At 41.8% G+C, this 21,426-nt stretch overlaps 1 protein-coding gene across 4 annotated transcripts in view; it reads right to left on the bottom strand.

The window, feature by feature from the left end:
* The window catches only part of LOC147637335 (uncharacterized), a 41,763-nt gene extending 20,806 nt beyond the window's left edge, over positions 1-20,957 (bottom strand). For 2 of the 4 annotated variants that reach the window (XR_015266025.1, XR_015266024.1), the window contains exons 1-2: positions 20,011-20,957; positions 17,165-17,257 (exon numbers count right to left, since the gene is read on the bottom strand). Coding sequence is in view for 1 of the 4 variants with exons in the window: in XM_086799110.1 (XP_086655236.1) it covers positions 17,188-17,257; positions 20,011-20,276 (336 nt within the window). In the remaining 3 variants the exon portion in view is untranslated. The other 2 variants (XR_015266023.1, XM_086799110.1) reach the window with 2 other exon arrangements.
* Between the last annotated feature and the right edge of the window lie 469 nt (positions 20,958-21,426).

Raw genomic sequence — 21,426 nt, 5'->3', positions numbered from 1 at the left:
CATAATAAATGCATCAGAAATGATCCTGAGTGGCTGGGGAAGCAGTGTCAGAATAATGCGAATTTTGAGCCTGCACTGCCGATGTAGAGCCTAAATTTGCACTGTTCTGGCACAGCTTTCTCAGTCCTCCAGGAGCAATTCAGATGCATTGGATGATAAACACTATATTTTTATACATAATTAAAGGTGCTTTTATGTTATAAACTAATATTTCTCATAATTAGTGTGCTCAACTTCATTATAAATGCATCAGAAATGATCGTGAGTGGTTGGGGGAGCAGTGCCAGAACAGTGCGAATTTTCAACCTGCACCGTCACTGCAGAGCCTAAATTCGCACTGTTCTGGCATGGCTTCCCAGTCCTCCAGGAGCAATTATGATGCATTAGATGATAAATACTATATTTTTACACATGATTTAAGATGTTTTTATCTTATAAACTGCTATTTCTCACAATTAGTGTGCTCAACTTTATTATAAATGCATCAAAAATGATCCTAAGTGGCTGGGAGAGCAGTGCCAGAACAGTGTAAATTTTGAGCCTACACCGCTGTTGCAGAGCCTAAATTCGCACTGTTCTGGCATAGCTTTTTCAGTCCTCCAGGAGCAATTCTGATGCATTAGATAATAAATATTATATTTTTACACATGATTTAAGATGTTTTTATCTTATAAACTGCTATTTCTCACAATTAGTGTGCTCAACTTTATTATAAATGCATCAGAAATGATCCTGTGTGGCTGGGGGAGCAGTGTGTCAGAACAGTGCGAATTTTGAGCCTGCACCGCTGTTGTAGAGCCTAAATTTGCACTGTTCTGGCATAGCTTCTTCAGTCCTCCAAGAGCAATTCTGATGCCTTAGATGATAAATACTATATTTTTACACATGATTTAAGATGTTTTTATCTTATAAACTGCTATTTCTCACAATTAGTGTGCTCAACTTTATTATAAATGCATCAGAAATAATCCTGACTGGCTGAGGGAGCAGCCAGAACAGTGTGAATTTTAAGCTTGCACCGCTGTTGTTGCAGAGCCTAAATTTGCACTGTTCTGGCATAGCTTCTTCAGTCCTCCAGGAGCAATTCTGATGCATTAGATGATAAATACTATATTTTTACACATGATTTAAGATGTTTTTATCTTATAAACTGCTATTTCTCACAATTAGTGTGCTCAACTTCATTATAAATGCATCAGAAATGATCTTGAGTGGTTGGGAGAGCAGTGCCAGAACAGTGCGAATTTTGAGCCTGCATCGCCGTTGCAGAGCCTAAATTCGCACTGTTCTTGCATAGCTTTCCCAGTCCTACAAGAGCAATTATGATACATTGGATGATAAACACTATATTTTTACACATGATTAAAGGTGTTTTTATCTTATAAACTATTGTTTCTCACAATTAGTGTGCTCAACTTCATTATAAATGCATTAGAAATGATCGTGGAGAGCTAGGGGTGAAGTGTCAGAACAGTGCAAAATTTGAGCCTACATCACCGTTGTAGAGACCAAATTTGCACTGTTCTCATGACACAGCTTCCTCAGCCCTCCAAGAGTATTTCTGATGCCTTGGGTGACTTGAGTGTAGGAAATAAAGTGCCAGTGATTCCTTGTCTTAGAAATGCATCTTTTACAACCTAACGGATTGTTTGGTACCCTTTCATGCTGATTCCAGCCGCATCACAAGCATGTTGAATTAATGAAGAATCGATGGAGGTGGTAATCTCGCTCACTACATTGCTGACAACAGCTTGGCGTATTTTAGGATGATGAGGGTCAGTAATAATTGAGAGAATATCCTTGGTATTCAGAATGGCTTTGACCAAATCCTTCCATCCCTCTTCATTAGAACCACACACCTCTTGTTGCAGAAAATTCCTGGCAGAACACAAATTATGACTATTTTGTTTAAATCACTGAGTGCATAATGAAAGTTTATGTTACTTACTTTGTTGTACGAATCCTTTTCTTCCGTGCTCCACCTTTAAACGCAAGAGATTCTATACCAGCCAATGTCTTTTTACGTTCACGAGTACCATTTGGCGTTTCTTTGAGTCGTTTGATAAGTTCCGCTAGCCTTTGAATCTTTGCATCCTTCTCCATATTCTCTGCGAGGATCTCTTTCATATTATCTGATGATGTTTTAAGTCCTTCTTGACATTTTAAAAGGCTGAGTTGTGATGCTTACAATTGAGATTGGAGAATATGGGTTTGTCAAGCTCCACTTGTAGTCAATCTTCTGCAGTATCCTAACAAGCCAAGCTCTCCTTCACCAACAAATTACATAAAAGATGATAAATTGCGAAAAGGAGGGTTTGCTCTTAATGGAGGGTTAACTGGATTAAGATGCTCATCAACCCAAAGATCTACATTTTTCTCCTTAGCTATCCTACGAGCTTGGACAGATTGTGCATCAGTAGGATGAGTTTTTTTAGAGCTATCATACTCTTCAGGAATACTCTTCAGGAATACGAATGTGTAAATCAACCTTCCGTTTTCTTATACACAGCTTGCAAAGGCTCCATAGCTAAGCAGAGGAAGAAGCTAAAGCAGAGAGAGAGAGAGAGAGAGAGAGAGAGAGAGAGAGAGAGAGAGAGAGAGAGAGAGAGAGAGTGTGTGTTAAAACTTTGCTGTTACAGGTTTAACACAAATCCGTTTTTCTAAGTAAAAAATGATCTTTTTGATATTCATCAATAAATTACATTTATGAGAAAAATTAAAAAATAATAATTTTTGGGATCCCTACAATTTCGAGATCTGACAGTTAGTTATGTTTATGGGGTTGTGGGGACTTGACAATTAGTTATGGATGTACTGGCTTTTGACAGGCTTCTGACGTGACCCTTGAATTACAAGCTTTTGGGAGGGAAAATTTTATTTTCATCATACATATTGGTTGGGTGGTGCTTTTTTCACCTCAAAATATAAAAAAATAAAAAATAAAAATTTTTTACTTTTTGGGACCCACCTAAATACGAGAATGTTTTGCTGATGTGGAAGAGAGATATGGTGGGAGTTAATGAGAAAGGAGATTTCAAACTGACAAGAAAGATTCAATTTATAGAGAGTGAAGATAAAAAATTCAAAAAGTAAGAGAGAGTATGAGAAAAGTCAAAAAGTAAGAGAGAGAATATGAGAATATTCCCTTTAAAAAGTGAAACTAGGGAGATATGGCTGATGTGGCAAGGCAAAAAATAGGAGTCATCATAGTCTTTGTCTCCCTTAAGTCCAGCTTTTTAAGCTCTAATCCCTTAAAATTAGGAATCCTTAGGAGGCCCTTTTTGGGTCCAAAAAATTCCTAATGCCTGTTCCCAAAAGCTCTCATTGAGTATAGTCTGCGAGCAACACGCACCTGCACTAGAGTGGGATTGTGGCATTTTCCCCATATCCAATAAACTGCAAGACATTTGAGATCCCAACATACTCAATGGCCTCACTCCAAATATCAACAAGCCTCTTCCCTCCCTTGGAGTTGTCAATGGAACTCACAAAGTATAACTTACCCCATGAGTATGCAACGATCCCTGAATGGAGTGAGACCTTGTGTCGCTCCAACCATCTCCAATGAGAGTGACCCCATGCTTTTGCCACCCTCCCGGATAGTCTCCAATGCTAGCTCAATGGATGCCTTCTCAAAGCCTCAAAGCTTGGTGGCTCATAAGTGGGACCAACCTTGCAATCTCATGAACCATCTCCAGCTTGTATAATAAGGAGATCTTGACATTCAAAGATATGCCACTTCTGCCTTCTTGCTCTCCACCTGGTATCCACCTTCATAATGAATACACCTCCTTTTCTATGAGGTTAGTTAGTTACCACAGAAAACGGGCCATATCTTGGGTGGCAGATCGGGTTTTAGGTCTATGTTGGCATCCATAATATAGCAATGAAGGACGTGATCTATGCAAAACTGTTGGCCGCCCAGGATGGCAATCGCAATGACACAAAATTACACAATACACAGATCAAGGAGATGGTGAAAGATGGAGATGCAAATGTGTGGATTGCATTGGAATGTGTGAAGCATGTAGGTAAACTCCATAATATCATAATACAAATAAAGTGAATGGTGTCCTTTCACACCAAATCTGCAAGGAGAAAAACCCAAAGGAAAAAAGTGCCCTTAGTTAGCCCATGTTCACATGTGGCACTATTCATATAATATTAAAAGAGAGTAGATTAGCCTCACTAGCCTAGATTGGCTAAGATTGCCTAGGAAACATGGATTAGTTTAGGTTTAGGAAAGAAAAGAGTTAGAACATGCGTCTTCATAATGAATATCTTTGTCATCAAGGCTACCATCATCCGCATTGTCATAGACATCCTCGTCCTTGTAATGAATGGTAGTACCATGATCATTAACATCAACCACCAACATATTGTCCCACAATCAGTCATCAATGCACTATATGAAACGTTCGTTCTCGTAAAGATCACAATCATAAATTTTTCAATTCTTTATGAAGGATTGCTCAAACAAAACATAATTTGCATCGTCCACACATGACACCTCAATCAATGTGTGGGTCGACATCTAAGATTGCATCGTCCACACATGACACCTCAATCAATGTGTCATCCAACACTTTATCAATGCAATCCTCATGATCGAGCTTCCTTTGTGGCAACGTATCATAAGCTGAAAATGCATCCATAGAAGTACTTATAATGGCTGTCCGAACATTCCCATTTTCAGCTTTCTTTTCACCTTTGACCATGGATGCATAGGATGCATGCGGTGTCCTTAAACTTGACCTCAATGGTACCCAAGTAGAGGCGTTTGCTAATTCTCTCACCATTTTCAACCATAGAAACATTGTAAATTTGCATCCCCTTTGTTCCCACATTGGCCATTCCACCATTGGTTAAATGCAACACTTCTTTAGCATTCCTTCCCCTCTTAGATCTTTGAGAAAGAACCGCCATAAAAGTATCATCTTCTTGTAAAAGGATCCTAGATTGCTCAAACACATAAACCACCTCATTTGGTATACCACCTCTTTAAAGACTTACGAGAATGAATGATCTCAATTGAGTCACTTGGTCCAATACAAGCATGATCATCACTTAACACAAACCCATCTCGCTTCAAGGGAATCAAAGACTCTTTGCACCTAAGTTGTTACATAGGCGTTCTATACATATGTGACACATCAACATGATACTATCCTCTTTGTGGAAAATAGAACCATTATTCCTTGAATCATTGTCCATGCCCTCACTCCCCACAAGAGAGACTTCCGCTTGCTCCTCTTTGACTTCATCTTCACTTGAAGAGTCATGGTTGTCCACAAGTTCATTTTCAGCCACAATGGCATGCATAAAATCTCTTTTGCACGCCTCATTGGTATCACCATCTTCTTTTAAAACCTCCTCATAATAATGACGATGTTCCAAAAGGAGCTATGGAGTGAAATGAACTACATATGGGATGCCCACATAGTGATGAAGCGTGTATCTGGAAAAGTCTACACAATACCAAGATTTCACCAAGAGCAATGAGATTATCCTTCTCCATAATGCATCAAACCATTTGCTTTAATCCGTCACCTAATCTTTGTACAAACCCTTCAATGCTTTCCTTCTCCTTGAGATGCAGATCAAAGAAAGAGAGATAACAATAATCCTTTGCATAGGCAAGAAATCATCATGTAGAAATGGCATACATCCCTTTCTAAAGCTCATTTGCTTCCGAGCATCCACAAATTTTTACACATCATAGGCTAAACTTTACCAACACCATTCAAAATCTTCCCTCGCTTGCAACCACCACTCCTTGGCTTTTCCATAAAAATAAGAAGTCACCATTTCAACTTGCCCTCGCTCGACACACAGGAAAGCAAAGAAATCTCAACTCCACATCCATTCTATGAGATATGAACAAGTGACTTCTCCATCAAATGCAAACTTAGTATGTTCAAATGACACTTCACAGTCAAACCAAAAGCTTATCGGTTGAGTGGTAACCATATATGCCACGAAGTCTTCAATGCTCATCGATGTCGATAAACTAGGGTGCACAACTTCATACATCAAAACCATTCTTGCTTCCTTGAGCTTGCTTGCATCCTCAATAGTCATAATAGCTTGTGAAACACTAGCTTGAGGTGAGTGTGTTGTATTGACATTTGAAGTACTAATGGAATGCCCAATAGGTTGTGGTCCCAAATCTTGAGACACCATTGGTTCAGAGTGAACTTCCTTATCTTTGCCCATATCTTGCCTTAGACCACTCAACCCTTCCCTCATGTCTTTAATGCTATCATACCATGTATTTTCAATTCTTTGAAAGTTTTGATCCATAGCTTTGAACCGTTGATCCAAGCGATCAAAGAATTGATCATCACGAGCACTAGCTAAGGGTCTTTGATTCAAGCATTCCATAATCTTTTCAAATCTTAGCAAGTTGTTTTGCTTATCATGTTGCATTTTCTCAAGCAAATGTTGTAAGAAAAGTGACATTTGATCTCCCCCACTACTAGACCCTTGTGTCACTTGATTTTACTTGTGCATTAACCTCCCCTTGAGCATCTTACTTTGCCTCCGATATGCCACCATCATTCTCAACAACCTCTTTGCAAGTGCCTTTGGACTTCGACTTTAATGTTGGACTTCGACTTTAATGCCATCATGAAAATGACCAATTTCTAGTTGGATATGCTCTTGAACTCCGATTTGCGTGCTCCTTAGCTCTATGGAGAGATAATGGAGTGTAAAATCCACATATGTGATCACTTTGACCTTGGTCAATGCAAAAGTACTCTTTGTCGTAAATTTTACAGAAAGTCAACCGGTAAGAAATTTTCCCTTTTCACATCGAAACAGAATCTGAATTTAGAGTTTTTAAGCTCTATGGAGAGCCTTAAAAGAATGCTATCCAACTATGGTTCCAATTTTGCTTCAATTGGAATGGCTCAAAATCTATAAAAACAGGATAACCAGTATAAAATTTGGCATATCCGATTGCCCGGCTATCTGAATGGCAAGGTTAAGGGCTTGATACGGAGCTTGAAGAGTGGAGAACACAACCCTATGCTCAAATTCAAATCAGCCCGAACCCTTTTTGACTGAATTAGGGTTTTGTGTACTGCTGAAAAAACTGTCAAAACTGATAAAACTCTCAATTCACCCCACCAAAGCACTCCATTGTCTTTGACATATGTGCACAGGTATCCTTTGATCAATAGGACAACAAGCAATTTCTCAAGCATGTATCAATCCAATGTTCCCATAAGATTCCAGCAAAATTTCACCATAACCTCCTTTGTTTTTATAACCAAATCTCAATGGAAAATGTAACTTGGTTGTCGGTGTAGACTTGCAACTCACACTACCTCCTACCATCTCTTCTCTCTACTGTTTCACCAACACATGGTAGCAACAATCTGCAAGAGAGCACGTAGGACAAGAGAACACTACATAGGGTATGTGATCATGGAGTCCGGTTCCTCCCTCCTGCTGCTACTTGCTTCCATATTTGCTACTTGCTTCCATATTCAAGCATCAAAGCTTACCAATTGTAAGTAGAGTCGATGATAGCGTAAGTCTTTGTGATGGAAGTGTTTGGAGTGTTCAAATCTCCGATTTGTCATGATCCTTCGCGACAAACATCTTCAAGAGGATGAAGGAAACCTTGGGAAAGCTTCCCCTATGGTGGTTCAACTAGAGAAAGGAAGGCTGAAATTAGGGTTTTCAACACAAAAACCAAAAATTACAACAGGGATAGTGCCTGTTTTGCTGAATTTCAGTCATTGGGAGTGTGTGGGAGGGTGAACACCACTTGGAAACACTCTTGGAAGCTTGGAAAACACACTAGTAAGCTTGGATATGGAGTTGGGAAGGAGAAAGTGCAGAAAATACAGCCAAAGAGGCCTCATAAAGGGAACACCTACTTCTAGAGAGAGAGAGAAGAGAGATAAGGTGTGTTATCCACTCTAGGTGTCAAGTAGAGAAGATAAATGCTTTGTGGTGCAAGCTAGAACAGACACATGGCTGGTTGTTCCCTCTGTACAAAGGAGATAAGGCTTGGGCAGTGGGCAGTGGGTTTTGTCCACCTCGGGACATCAGTGAGTGCGAACACAAGGCTGGTCATAATTTATAAGTGAGTTTTGGTTGCCCAAAAACTTAATCAAGTGTGTACACTCTCACTTATAAATTAGTGCTAATTCCTAAGACTAGGTTTATGACCAATACTTACCACCTATCACATGCCACATAACCATGTCAGCAGACAGTTTCACACGTACGGTTCACGAATGGGCGTCCCCTTACTCGAAACTACACATTGGTCAGACAAGCATGAAAACAACATGTAATTTCAATTGCAAGCAAGCGCATAAAGATACTATGCAATGTAGCATTGGTATAGACAATCCCCGTTCATGAGACTATACCAAAATAGACGTAGTCTAGGTAAGTACACAAGGTACCAGACCCAATGGAACACCAATCCTCCAAGCATTTCCAGGCATGTACACATGGACACAAGTCCCAATGGAAATTAAAGTCCACAGTATCACATGAGTGGTATCAATCCCCGGCATACGCAACTGTTGTGGACGCCAATCCAATGTACATACATAATGAGAAAGCACGGGTGGACCAATTGGGTGGCCAAATGGTGACATCCCCCTCGGCTTCTAAACAGTTGTCCGCAACTGAAAAGCATCCAAATACATCTGAAGTAAATGCGGGCAATCTCTAAAGAACTCTTCATTTACCCATTTAGTACTACCAATGGGAGGATAGTTCTTAAACTTCACAAGGTAACGCCTAACAACTTTGCCTGCAACAAGCTTGCGTTCCTTTTGTGACACGCAATCTGCTTTGGCTGCAAAATCTTCTCAAGCTCATCCACTTGTGGTGGATCCTCCATGACCGCTTCAATGGGCTCTGACATATTTGTGAAGGAGACTCACATGAAAAGCATTGTGTATGTGCCAATGACTAAGCAACGCCAACCTGAAAATCACTTCATTGATCTTCTTCATTACTTGAAAAGGCCCATAGTACCTTGTTGCAAGCTTAGGGTATGCACCCTCTTTGCCATGGCTCTTTCCAAGTCTTGCTTTCTCAAATTTCAGCGATACGCGATCATTCTCTTTAACATCAAATTACCTTCTATGCTTGTCTTGTGACCTTGCAATGGCTGTTCGCACGTGAGAAAAAGCAATATCCAAGTCTCTTACATACTCATCAACTGCAAATATCTCATCCTTTATGCAAAGGATGGGTGGCAAAACCACTTTACCATAAACAACCTCAAATGGGGCCTTTCTTGTAGATGCATACACCATGTTGTTGTATGCAAATTCCACAAGCGGTAAGTACTGCTCCCAAAAAGACTTCTGATCCGCACATAACATCTCAAGAGATCTAACACAGTTGCATTTGCAGCCTCACTTTGCCCATCCATTTGAGAGTGATATGCCGATGAGAAGTCCAATTTGGTGCCCATATTATCAAATAAGGCCCGCCAAAAGAGACTTGTAATCTTGGGATCTCTATCCCCCGCAATGGACTTCGGCATTCCATGATGCTTGAACACTTCTACAAGATATATTTTAACCATATGCTAAGCTTTGATGGTGTTCTTGACCTACAACTCTCATAAGCCACGACATGTCCCTCTTGATTTAGGGCAGCTCCTATGCGATTTCTAGATGCATCACATTCCACACTAAATGGCTTTTGCAAATCCGGAATGATCAATACTGGACCTTGTGTAGTTGCATCTTTCAATTTGAGGAATGCATTCCTCTCTACATCAGTCCATATGAGCATAATCCAAGAAAACTACGGATCTCATGCACTGATCTCAATTCGGGCCAATTCCGAATTGCCATCAATCTTTGCAGGATCCATCCGTGCTCCATCTTTGGACACAATATGCCCAAGATAATGTATCTTTGACAAGAACAACTCACTCTTCTTTGCATTTATGAAGAGTTTATGCTAACGGAATTCTTCAAAAACAATAGCCAAATGAGCTCTATGGTCTTCTTCGATCTTCGAGAAGACTAGAATGTCATCAAAGAAAGACACCTGTAAATTTCATGTACCCACGGAATATATGATCCATCATTCTATTGAATGTAGCCGGGGCATTTGTAAGACCAAAAAGCATAACAAGATACTCATAAAGCCCAAATGCTATGCTGAAAGCAATTTTATGTACATCCTCAAGCACCACACGCACTTGATGATACCCACTCTTGAGATCAATTCGACTAAAACATGCCGATCCATCCAACTTGTCAAGGATGTCGTCTATGCGTGAAATCGGAAATCGATTCTTCATGGTGAGCTTATTTAAATTTCAACCTAACATTACTAAGAGTGTTTACATGCACATTATTTTCTTCAACATGATCCCGTACAAAAATCAAGTACGCAAAAATACTCTTTTTCATTACTTTCTTGATTTGTACATGAGATACAAGGAAAATGGTATCCCCCTCTTCCCCAGCATCAATCACATGCTCTCGGACTTTATGCATAAAGGTGATCCTATTGGTCTTGTAAGCCTTGCACAGATCAATGCATGTATGCCAAGGCTTTCCAAGCAATACATCACAGCCATCCAAAGGCGCTACAAGAAAGTCGTCATGATCCACATAGCCTTGAATGTGTATGCGCAACTTGCCAATAATAGGCATAACCTGCACTTCTCTACCCAACAAAGGCAACCCCTGCTTCAATTTAAGGACCCATGTCCTCCACTTCAATACCCAAAGCAGTTGCCATCTGTGTAGATATGAAGTTCTCAGTTGCATGATCATCAAACATGAACAAAGCGGGCTGAACCTTAAGTTGTCCCCAAGCTTTACATACAACCCTATCTTTGCTATCATGTGAGTGTTGCCCTGCACATCCATAACCATATGCACATTGGACTTTGATGTATTCGCATTATCACGCTTTTGTTTGGGAATGCATTTGCAATATGCTTGGTGCTACCACAAGTAAAGCGTTTCCCCTCGCTCATATATTGCTTTTTCTACTCCAGAGTGAGACCATAGTCTCTCACTTTGAAGGGACGCTTCTTGGTAGACTTATTTTCAACCTTTGGACCATTTTTGTCTTGTTTTTGGTCCTTTTTAGGTGGCTGTCCATTATTTTGCAAGTTTGGGACAGCCCTCTCTTTGCCTTGAAATAAGGATTTAGACTTATTGGATCGACTTAACTTGGGTTCCAATTACTCGGTGTGGCAGTATAGCAGCTGCAATTAGTTGGTGTAAGGTGTGACCAGAATACATTTGTAGTCCCGCTTTGTACACAGATTGAAACCTTCTTTTCCTTTCTGCCTTGGTGACATGCATAAATGGAGACACCTCCAAAAGCACTTTCCAAAACTTTTGCACATATGCATTCATTGTTTCCTCCTCATTCTGCTTCACCCAATCCCACTTCATTGTTATCTCATTCAATGCATTGGGAGGCAAGAATAGGGTATAGAACCTCTCCTTGAATTCTTCCCATGATCTAATAGGATTATTCTCGGTGAGAGCCTCTCCGTGAGCCACCCATGGGCAACAATGTCTTTCATGAACATGCTTACATGCCGGATCATGGATTTTTGAGTGAAATCCTCATCTCACTAAAAGCAATACCAAACTGGGCAATGAAAGCAAGTGCCTTTGATGTATCATATTCTCCCTGATATGCATCAAACTTCACAGATTTGTCTCCAGCTTTGAAGTCACGAGACTTTGATGCATTAGCCTGCATCTTAACATGTTTCCTGCATGTTTGCCCATTGGACAACCCATGTGACTGGCATCATTTTAGGAACAAAAGGTGATGCATTGGGCATAGATACATGTGCCCTGTAAGCATGAGGCATGACTGGCCCCTCAACACACATTGGTGCATTTTCACCCATAGCTTCTCCCTCACGAGCACACTCCAAGGCATGCGTGGCATGAGAGATACATGGAATACCTACATCAACAAAAAATTGCAGCCCATGTTGCATGTGTTGTGCATGCACATTTTCAGCCGATAATGGCATTCGACATACATTTTGACCACTTCTAGAAACATTGTATGCTTCATGGGCTACATAAGGTACTCTGCATGGCGTGAAGTTATCGATAGTTCCTCTCCAATAACATGAGGATTCATCGTTAGATATAAATTCTTGTTCGAGCACCTGTGGGGATACCAAAGCATGTGGGATGGTTGCCTTTTCTACATAGACATCCTCGGTGTACGAGCCAAGTATGCACGTGCTGCATCCCTCGATTGTATGTGCAACTCTTGAGCAATCATTGCAATTGCATGCTCCATATAAGATTTAGCTTTCTTGGCCTTCAAACGATCAGGTACCAATGGATCCTTGTGACGGTAAAGCTTCAATTCTTCTTGTTGTGCATAAAGAAGAGCCTGCATGCAAGTAAGTTCAGCCCTTAAGGCTATGGACTCTTCTTCCTACATTTTTTCTTTGTTACGAGAGCTATCCCACATGTTCATGTTTCCTAATGTGCACCACATGAGTTTGCTTATCCTGTAAAGCATTAGAAGTATGTATTTCATTGTTCCTGCCCCTTGTGTTAGCATCTCCAACATTCACTGTAAAGCATTAGAAGTATGCATTTCATTGTTCCTGCCCCTTGTGGCATCTCCGCCGACATTCATTGTATGACTGTCCAGTGTTCTAAGTGTAGAGATAGCTAATGTTCACACTCATCATCTTTCACGATAGAAGTGAAAGAGAACCATATGCTCTAATACCAATGTAACTTGGTTGTCGATGTAGACTTGCAACTCACACTACCCTCTCGAGTGCCCATGTTTCCTACCATCTGCTCTCTCTATTATTCCACCAACACATGGTAGCAATAATCTGCAAGAGAGCACGTAGGACAAGAGAATACTACACAAGGTATGTGATCATGAAGTCCGATTCCTCCCTTCTACTAATTGCTTCCATATTAAAGCAGCAAAGGTTACCAGTTGTGCAAGTAGAGTTGATGACAGTGGAAGTCTTTGCGATGGAAGCGTTTAGAGTGTTCAAATCTTCGATTTGTCTCGATTCTTCACGACAAAAGTGTTCAAGAGGATGAATGAAACCCTGGGAAAGCTTCCCCTATGGTTCAACTTGAGAAAGGAAGGCTGAAATTAGGTTTTCAACACAAAAAAAACCAAAAATTATAACAAAAATAAGAGCTGTTTTGCTAAATTTCAGTCATTGGGAGTGTGGGGGAGAGTGAACACCACCTAGAAACACTCTTGGAAGCTTGGAAAACACACTAGCAAGCTTGGAAATGGAGTTGAGAAGGAGAGAGCAGAAAATACAGCCAAAGAGGTCTCATGAAGGGGGCATCTACTTCTAGAGAGAGAGAAGAGAGATAAGATGAGTTGTCCACTCTAGGTGTCAAGAAGAGAGGACAAATACTTTGTGGTGTAAGCTAAAACGGACACATGACTGGTTGCTCCCTTTGTACAAAGGAGGCGATGGGATGGGCATTGGGTTTTATCCACCTTGGGACATCAATGTGTGCGAATACAAGGCTTGTCTCATAATTTATAGGTGAGTTTTGGTTGCCCCCAAAACTTAATAAAGTGTGTACACTCTCACTTATAAATTAGTGCTAATTCCTAAGGCTAGGTTTATGACCAATACTTACCACCTGTCACATGCCACATAACCATGTCAGCTGACAGTATCACACGCACGGTACACAGGTGGACGTCCCCTTACCCGAAACTACGCATTGGTTAGGCAAGCATGAAAATAGCATGCAATTTCAATTGCAAGTAAGCACATAAAGATGCTATGCAATGCAGCATTAGTATGGACAATCCCCGTTCATGAGACTAAACCAAAATAGACGTGCTCCAGACAATTACACAAGGTACCATACCCAATAGAACACCAATCCTCCAGGGATTTTCGGGCATGTACACACAAGCACAAGTCCCAACAGAAAGCCAAGTCCAAAGTATCACATGAGTGGCATTAATGATCGGCATGTGCAACTACCATGGATACCAATCCAATGTACATACATAATGAGAAAGCATGGGTGGCCAAATGGTGACATAAAAATCAACTCATAATCCATACAAGCTTACATATCCATTTGCCCTATTGTATTGATGCAATACCACTTAGTTTGTGTCAATGGAGCACGTTGAAGCTTGCCGATCTCCCGGTACAATTTCTTTCAACCCTCTTACCCAATTTTGATATCCAAGGACAAGAGTTTCATCCAAGTCTTCACCACCATTGTACCTAATCTCTTTCCATACTGCTTTCCCACAACACTCACAACACTGAAAGTTCAAGACGCACTCTCCTTGGTCTCTTCTCCTTATCGCCAAGATACCCTCACCACATATCTAGCTTTTTACTTATGCAAGTATCAAATGAAAGCTTAGAAGTGAATAAGAGTATAGATCACTTACAAATGGCACTTATAGATGCATGCCAAATCATTGATTCATCACAACTCATAAGCATAAGCTTTACAATGTATCCGGTACCAAATCTTTTACCAAAGGCTCAGGAAACACATGAAAGCCATCCATAAGAGTCATAGCATATCCCCCATACACCATTATACATGCAATATGCCATAATCATTCCCAAATTCACCAAAAATGTAATAAATCTTGCCCATGTGAAGCCATTATTGCCAAAAGAGTCACCATTTTGATGTAGACTTAAATGCAAAGCATCATAAACATGTATGGCTATGGCAAAAAGCCCTTAATGTATCAAGAAACACAATGGAAGCTTCATTATGGTGATTCTTTGATCAGAAGGAGACAAGAATGTGTCCAATGTTGCTAATATGGTGAAAAGTCAAGCTTATTGCCAATGGAAATACAAATTTCTTGCTTTCTTGGTACAAAAGCACAGAAAAGCATGTAAAATCAGTCCATAAGCTTTATTGGAACTCACCAATGTATCCAAGCCTTGAAAATGGAGAGAAACCACTTACAGAAGCCTTGGGGAGCCAAATGCAACATTGCTAAATCTTAAACTAATTATGCATTCGATCAAGAACCCATGGTAATTCCCTAAAAACTTGTGCAACTTGAAGAAATTGCAATGCTCATGACATAATCAGCAAAGGCGAGAATCAAAAGGTAAAAGATCAATGGCTAACCAAGAACTTGTGCTTGACACAAGCAAGTCTCGATCCAAGGGCTTGTTAGGGTGTGCTCAAAAGCCTCTTCAAATGGCAGCATGCATGTTGAAGAAGACCAAACTCTTCATGTTGAAGAACAAACACTCCTGCCATCTCCTAGACAAACATTGCTAATTGCTGCACATAGGTGATAGAGCTGTTGCTTGCCAACACTTGCTCTGGAATTATGCCAACACAAGACAAGTTCTTCCCTTTCTCTTGAATCATACTATAGCAGTATTCTGTAACTCTTGAGCAATCAAGTTTGAGCTTGTCTTAAGTTGTTTTCTACGAGGACGTTAAGAGTTCAATGTGCATTATGTTAAGTTTACCTCTACAATTCTAGCTTCAAATGTAGCTAGCTTTTCTGTTGTCTCCTTGACTCGTCAAATGTAAACCCAACTACGAGGAGGATGGCATGATGGTAGAACTGCTGCCTGCTAGAGCATATGATGGTAGAACTGCTGCATCAGATTGCTTCCAACCAGTGCAGCAGATTGCTTCCAACCAGTGCAGCAGATTGCTTCCAGCATCTCCTGCTACATCCCAGAAACAAACCGAGATGAATCTTGTGTGACTGGCGGCAAGCTAATCCACAATCGCTAGTAGACGTTGTGAATCCACATCCAATAAACGACGGATCTGCATATCTGAAAGCAATTACTCAGCCACAACTGGTTTTGTGCAAAAATTCAATGCTGCCGCCCTGAAATCCGCCGCCGCCTGCTATTCGCCATCCTGCTTGTCCATGATGATTGTGATGTGTATTAAGCAAAAGAAACTTTAACCTTCATTGTTCATCAAATTCACAGGCTACGGTTAGCTTGAAGATTTAGAGTCTGGATGAGAGAGAAAAAGATCAAGAAAATTTCAGAAAAATAGGAAAATTTTATGAATTTGCAAGAAGGAAAGATCAAACTCCTACTCCAGATAATGCCCCAATAATTTAGAGAAAATGTGAAGGAGAAACCATGGAAATTAGGGTTTGAAATTTTCAACTATAGATCCATGGAAAGAATTGGGAAAAAAGTAAACCAAAGCAAGGGTCTGTTGCCAATGAAAGAGAGTGGATTAGCCTCACTAGCGCAGATTAGCTTAAGATTGGCTAGAAAATATGAATTAGCAAAGATTAACAAAGATTAGTCTAGATTTAGGAAAGAAAAAAGTAAATTCTCATTATCCAAGTGATTATCAAGGTTAACAAAGATTACAACCCATATTGCCTTATATACTAGGCCACCCTTTCATATTACACTTAAAAGTGTCCATAAGTATGCCTAACCCTTGGCCCCTTTCATCCCTTGGCTTTGAGCCCACATTGACTTAAACCTCTTTTCACTTTGTTACACATATATCCCAATAAGATCTTGGATTCTTCTATAGCATCAGAAATTATTTGGCTAAAACTTCCAAATACAAGAACCAAACCTGAGCACATTTCTACAGCTTTAGAGACACGTGCAAGAACATGGGATTAGATAAGAGGAGAGAATCTGCGAATTGACACGTAATCTAAACTAGTCTCCCACCCGTCCTCCGGACGGGGAGGAATGCATACCATGAAGGCATGCCTTAATTTGTAGCCCATCGAGCACTTGTGTTGCTATTGCAAGCATCATTCATTTGATATGCATGTCCACCAAGGCATTGCCCAAGAACCCTTGACAGACAATTGCATCAAGAATTTGTTTTTCTTTGTCACTTGCTCCTCTTACCGCCCACATGCCTAAGATGCAAGTGAAGTTGGCCATGTCTAGACAAAAGCTACATCAGTTCAACACATTTCAATGTTACTTTAGTTTGGATTTTTTTGGTTTAGTGGAGATCAAAAGACAAAAACTCAAATCAAGAATACCTCTTAGCATACCAGGCGATTTTTTTGTGTTGGCAAGCACAACACGTTTTGCAAACATGCTTAGTTAGTCCTATTCCATAGGCTTTCAAGGTGCACCCCATAGTCATTGCATTTGCATTACACACACTGCCTAGCATGCCTCCCTCTCTCTTTCGCTCCTCTCTCTCACCTTATCACAGCACACGTCGTTGCCTACTCGCCCTTTACAGAGGTGCAAGCTTCTCTCCGTTGCGCCCTTGCCATTAGCATCTCACTCTTTAGCCTGCAAATAAAAAGAAAACGAAAAAATACAAAATATCAAAATTATCAAAATTACAAAAATCAAAACTACATTACGAATTGCTATGCAAAGCTCAAAGGCCCCGTAGTGTTGCCACTACACAGCAGACAGCCGCACCCCTTGTAAATGGAATGGCATGCATTGCAACATGTCTAGCACACCAAGTTGGGGCTCATCGCCGATGGTGGTAGAGGCTTTAGACCTCTCCAACATGAACCTTTCAGGCTTTATCTCACCCGAAATTGGGCGGGTGCATAACTTGGTGAACCTCTCCCTTGCTGTGAACAATCTAACGGGTAGGCTCCCTTCGCATCATTGTGACATAGGCTGCAGCCTTCGCTTCTTAAACATCCCTAACAATTTTATGGGCGACCACTTCCCAGCTCGGAACTCGAGCAAGCTTGTTTCCCTAGAGGTACTGGACGCCTACAACAACATTTTCACGGGGCTGCTTCCTTTGCAAATCAGCAAGCTCACCTGCATGCGTCATCTCCAACTGGGAGGCAACTACTTCGTTGGCTTCATTCTGCCTCAAGACGGCGCTCTTCAGAGCCTCACCTACTTGGCCCTCTCAGGTAACTCCCTGACGGAAAGAATTCTCGTGGAACTGAGCAACCTCACGCTCTTGCAGGAGCTTTACTTGGGCTACTTCAACGTATTTGACAGAGGAATTCCTTATGCTCTATGCCGTCTTACTGAGCTGGTTCTATTGGATATGGCCAATTGTGCACTCACCGGGAGTATTCCCTCCCACCTTCATAACCTCACCAAGCTTGAATCCCTCTTCCTCTAGAGTAACTCACTCACAGGCCCCATTCCGCCTGAGCTCGATGGCTTGGTGAGCTTGAGGTCCCTCGATCTCTCTAACAATCAACTCTCTGGCCCCATTCCACCTGAGCTCGATGGCTTGGTGAGCTTGAGGTCCCTCGATCTCTCTAACAATCAACTCTCTGGCCACATTCCTCGGCAGTTCAACAATCTGATCAACTTGGAGCTGCTTAACCTCTTAAACATCTCTAACAATTTTATGGGCGACCACTTCCCGGCTCGGAACTCGAGCAAGATTGTTTCCCTAGAGGTACTGGACGTCTACAACAACAATTTCACGGGGCTGCTTCCTTTGCAAATCAGCAAGCTCACCTGCATGCGCCATCTCCACCTGGGAGGCAACTACTTCCTTGGCTTCATTCCGCCTCAAGATGGCGCTCTTCAGAGCTTCACCTACTTGGCCCTCTCAGGTAACTCCCTGACGGAATGAATTCTCGTGGAACTGGGCAACCTCGCCCTTTGCAGGAGCTTTACCTGGGCTACTTCAACATATTCGACAAAGGAATTCCTTATGCTCTATGTCGTCTCACTGAGCTGGTTCTATTGGATATGGCCAATTATGGGCTCACCAGGAGTAATCCCTCCCACCTTCATAACCTCACCAAGCTTGAATCCCTTTTCCTTTAGATTAACTCACTCACAGGCCCCATTCCGCCTGAGCTCGATGGCTTGGTGAGCTTGAGGTCCCTCGATCTCTCTAACAATCAACTCTCTGGCCACATTCCTCAGCAGTTCAACAATCTGATCAACTTGGAGCTACTTAACCTCTTCCACAATCAAATCCATGGCGACATCCCCTCTTTCACTGGGGGCATCCCCTCCCTGGAAGTCCTGTCTCTGTGGGAGTTCTTGGAAATTAAGCATAGTTGTTGTAGCTGCTGGATCTCAGTGAGAAGACAGTAGAGGCAGGTCTCATCCAAGCATTGCATGAGGGGTCTAGATAATACATGCTTCCAAGATGGTACAAAGAAGTGTATGTCAAATATGAATGTGACATTTAGAATGTGATCAAAAATGTGGACTGGGCTGCTTTGTTTTCAGCACGGATGACCCTATGGGACTGAGCTGCGGATAGAATAGAATCATGGCAAGGCTGGTGTTAGATGCAAGGCAAGTATATATATATATATAACTGTTGCTGTTGTGCTTCTAGGATGGGGTTGAGAGGGTATGAGGGCATCATCGAAGCCATAATTAGGCCATGGAATGCATGCTAAAAGAATGCGAAATAGATGGCATGTACTGTTGCTACTTTTTGAGGCCATATATGCCAAAGGATGCATGAAGTCCATTCCATGCCCACTACTTGAGATTGCACCTACATATACAATGCAAGAAACACACATCAGCTAATCTGGCTCGCGCCTCTAGGCTACAGCTAATTAAACATAAATGCTTTGCAGTTGAGGAAATCAAAATGATCGTCCTCTTGGTGCAATTAGGACCTGGCAGTGTTCCTTGAAGGAGCTCTGAGACACGTTTGAGAAGCAAGTTCTTTGCATGATGACCAACATCAAGGCAACTTATTGCCTTCTCTGCAAAGGCAAATGGAGTGACTGATCGAAGCTTCCAATCCAGGCTGTTCACAACAGCCAATTCCATTCTCTGCACAGTTGCACCATGGAAGGAGTGCTCCATGCCATCAATCTGTTTAAAGGTCCACATGAGTTAACAAACCTCTAAAAGAGAAGTCTCAAGTCTCACGAAATCTTGTGCGCTAGTGTGTCTCAGAAAAATGACCAGCAAATCAAGCAACGCTGGAACGTCTATTTCCTCCATGTTGGCAGCGATTGAAAGGCATGCAACCGCTCTGGCTGTAAACTACTTGGACTGCACAGAACCTTGCCTTGGTAATTAACCCCTAATCCAGCTTTTATTTGAACAATATTGCATACTATTTTTAGTACCTTTCTTGGCGATATGCAGTGGTGATTGTGTTGGTGCAGTCATGGAAGCCGCTTAGAGCTGTCAGCAGAGGGGCCGGCCAAGAAGCTCTGCATCGCAGCATGGGGAGCCAAAGCCGATGATGAAGAAACCTTGCCAACACCTTTCCTCCTTGTGCTGAAGAAGAGGCGGAGTTTATGCACGTTAGTGTCACCTCCGACTGCCCCTGCACGTTAGTGTCACCTCTGACTTCTGCTCCCAGTCTCCTGTCATCTCCGGTGGTGCCCATGACTCCGTGGCGGAGCGCGCAGCTCCATCCCTTGCTCTGAAGAGGACTACATGCTCCACAACCCGAACAGAAGACGCCATGGATGATGATGACAAAACAAATAAGCACCATCTCTCTCTCTCTCTCTCTCTCTCTCTCTCTCTCTCTCTCTCCGAGACATTCGGGTAGGGGGACTCCCACAGGGTTGGGACAAGCAAGAGGTAAGGGAGCAAACCGAGATTGATGCAGATGACTACATCCCCGATACGGACATCTAGAAGAGGAGAATCAGCAGGGTTCTCCCCTCCATTGACATAGGCAATCCATATCTCATTACTCCAAAAGGGGGACAGGCCATCCTATGCTATGAAACCAAGAAGGAGAAGATCAAGGTTTTGCGACACTCCAAGGCACCAAGCTGTGGCTAGCAGACGAGCTTACACCTATGCAGCTCAAAAACAAAAGTGCAGAACTTGCTAAAGTTCGAGAAGCCCGCCAAGCTGGAAAGTGGGCTGTCTACCGCAAAGGAAGAGCAATAATTGAAGACTTCCGGAAGCCTAAACCCCACTAACTAGCTCTCTCCTACGTACCACAAGCATTCATATTACACATGGTAGTTGACCCTTAGCTTTTTATTTTTATTTTCAATGTGTGCGCTTATGCGCACTTGCGCCTAAGTGCACCCCGAAGTGGATTGTAATGATTGTGATGTCATGTCTTTTGATCCCATATGTCTTCAAGACATTCCGCGGATGTTAATATGACTTTCTTCTTCTTCTTCTTCTTCTTCTTCTTCTCTCTCTCTCTCTCTCTCTCTCTCTCTCTCTCTCTCTCTCTTGAGAGGACATGGACTAGCCCCCTTGAGCCCTTAGGCACAAAAATGGCTCATTACAAGAGCCATTTTCTACACACCTCACCAGATGATTTTATCACCCACCCAGCGTACATGGATGTACACCTATCACATGGGATACGTTGTGCCATTGGACAGATCCGGACCTCATCACACCAGCTGCGGATTGAGACAGGGCAATATGTGCATCAGATCTTGGATGACCGCATTTATCAGCAATGCTACCAGGAGGCAGAGACAAAGGAGCACTACATTTGCCGATGTTCAGTCTATTATGAGATCCGAGGGAGATATCACTGCCGCTTCTGAGAGGGTTTT

This window comes from Cibotium barometz, chromosome 6 (assembly GCF_041138505.1).
Source record: "Cibotium barometz isolate CiBa-2024 chromosome 6, ASM4113850v1, whole genome shotgun sequence".
NCBI classification, from domain to species: domain Eukaryota; kingdom Viridiplantae; phylum Streptophyta; class Polypodiopsida; order Cyatheales; family Cibotiaceae; genus Cibotium; species Cibotium barometz.
This window is presented reverse-complemented; position numbering and strand designations above follow the sequence as displayed.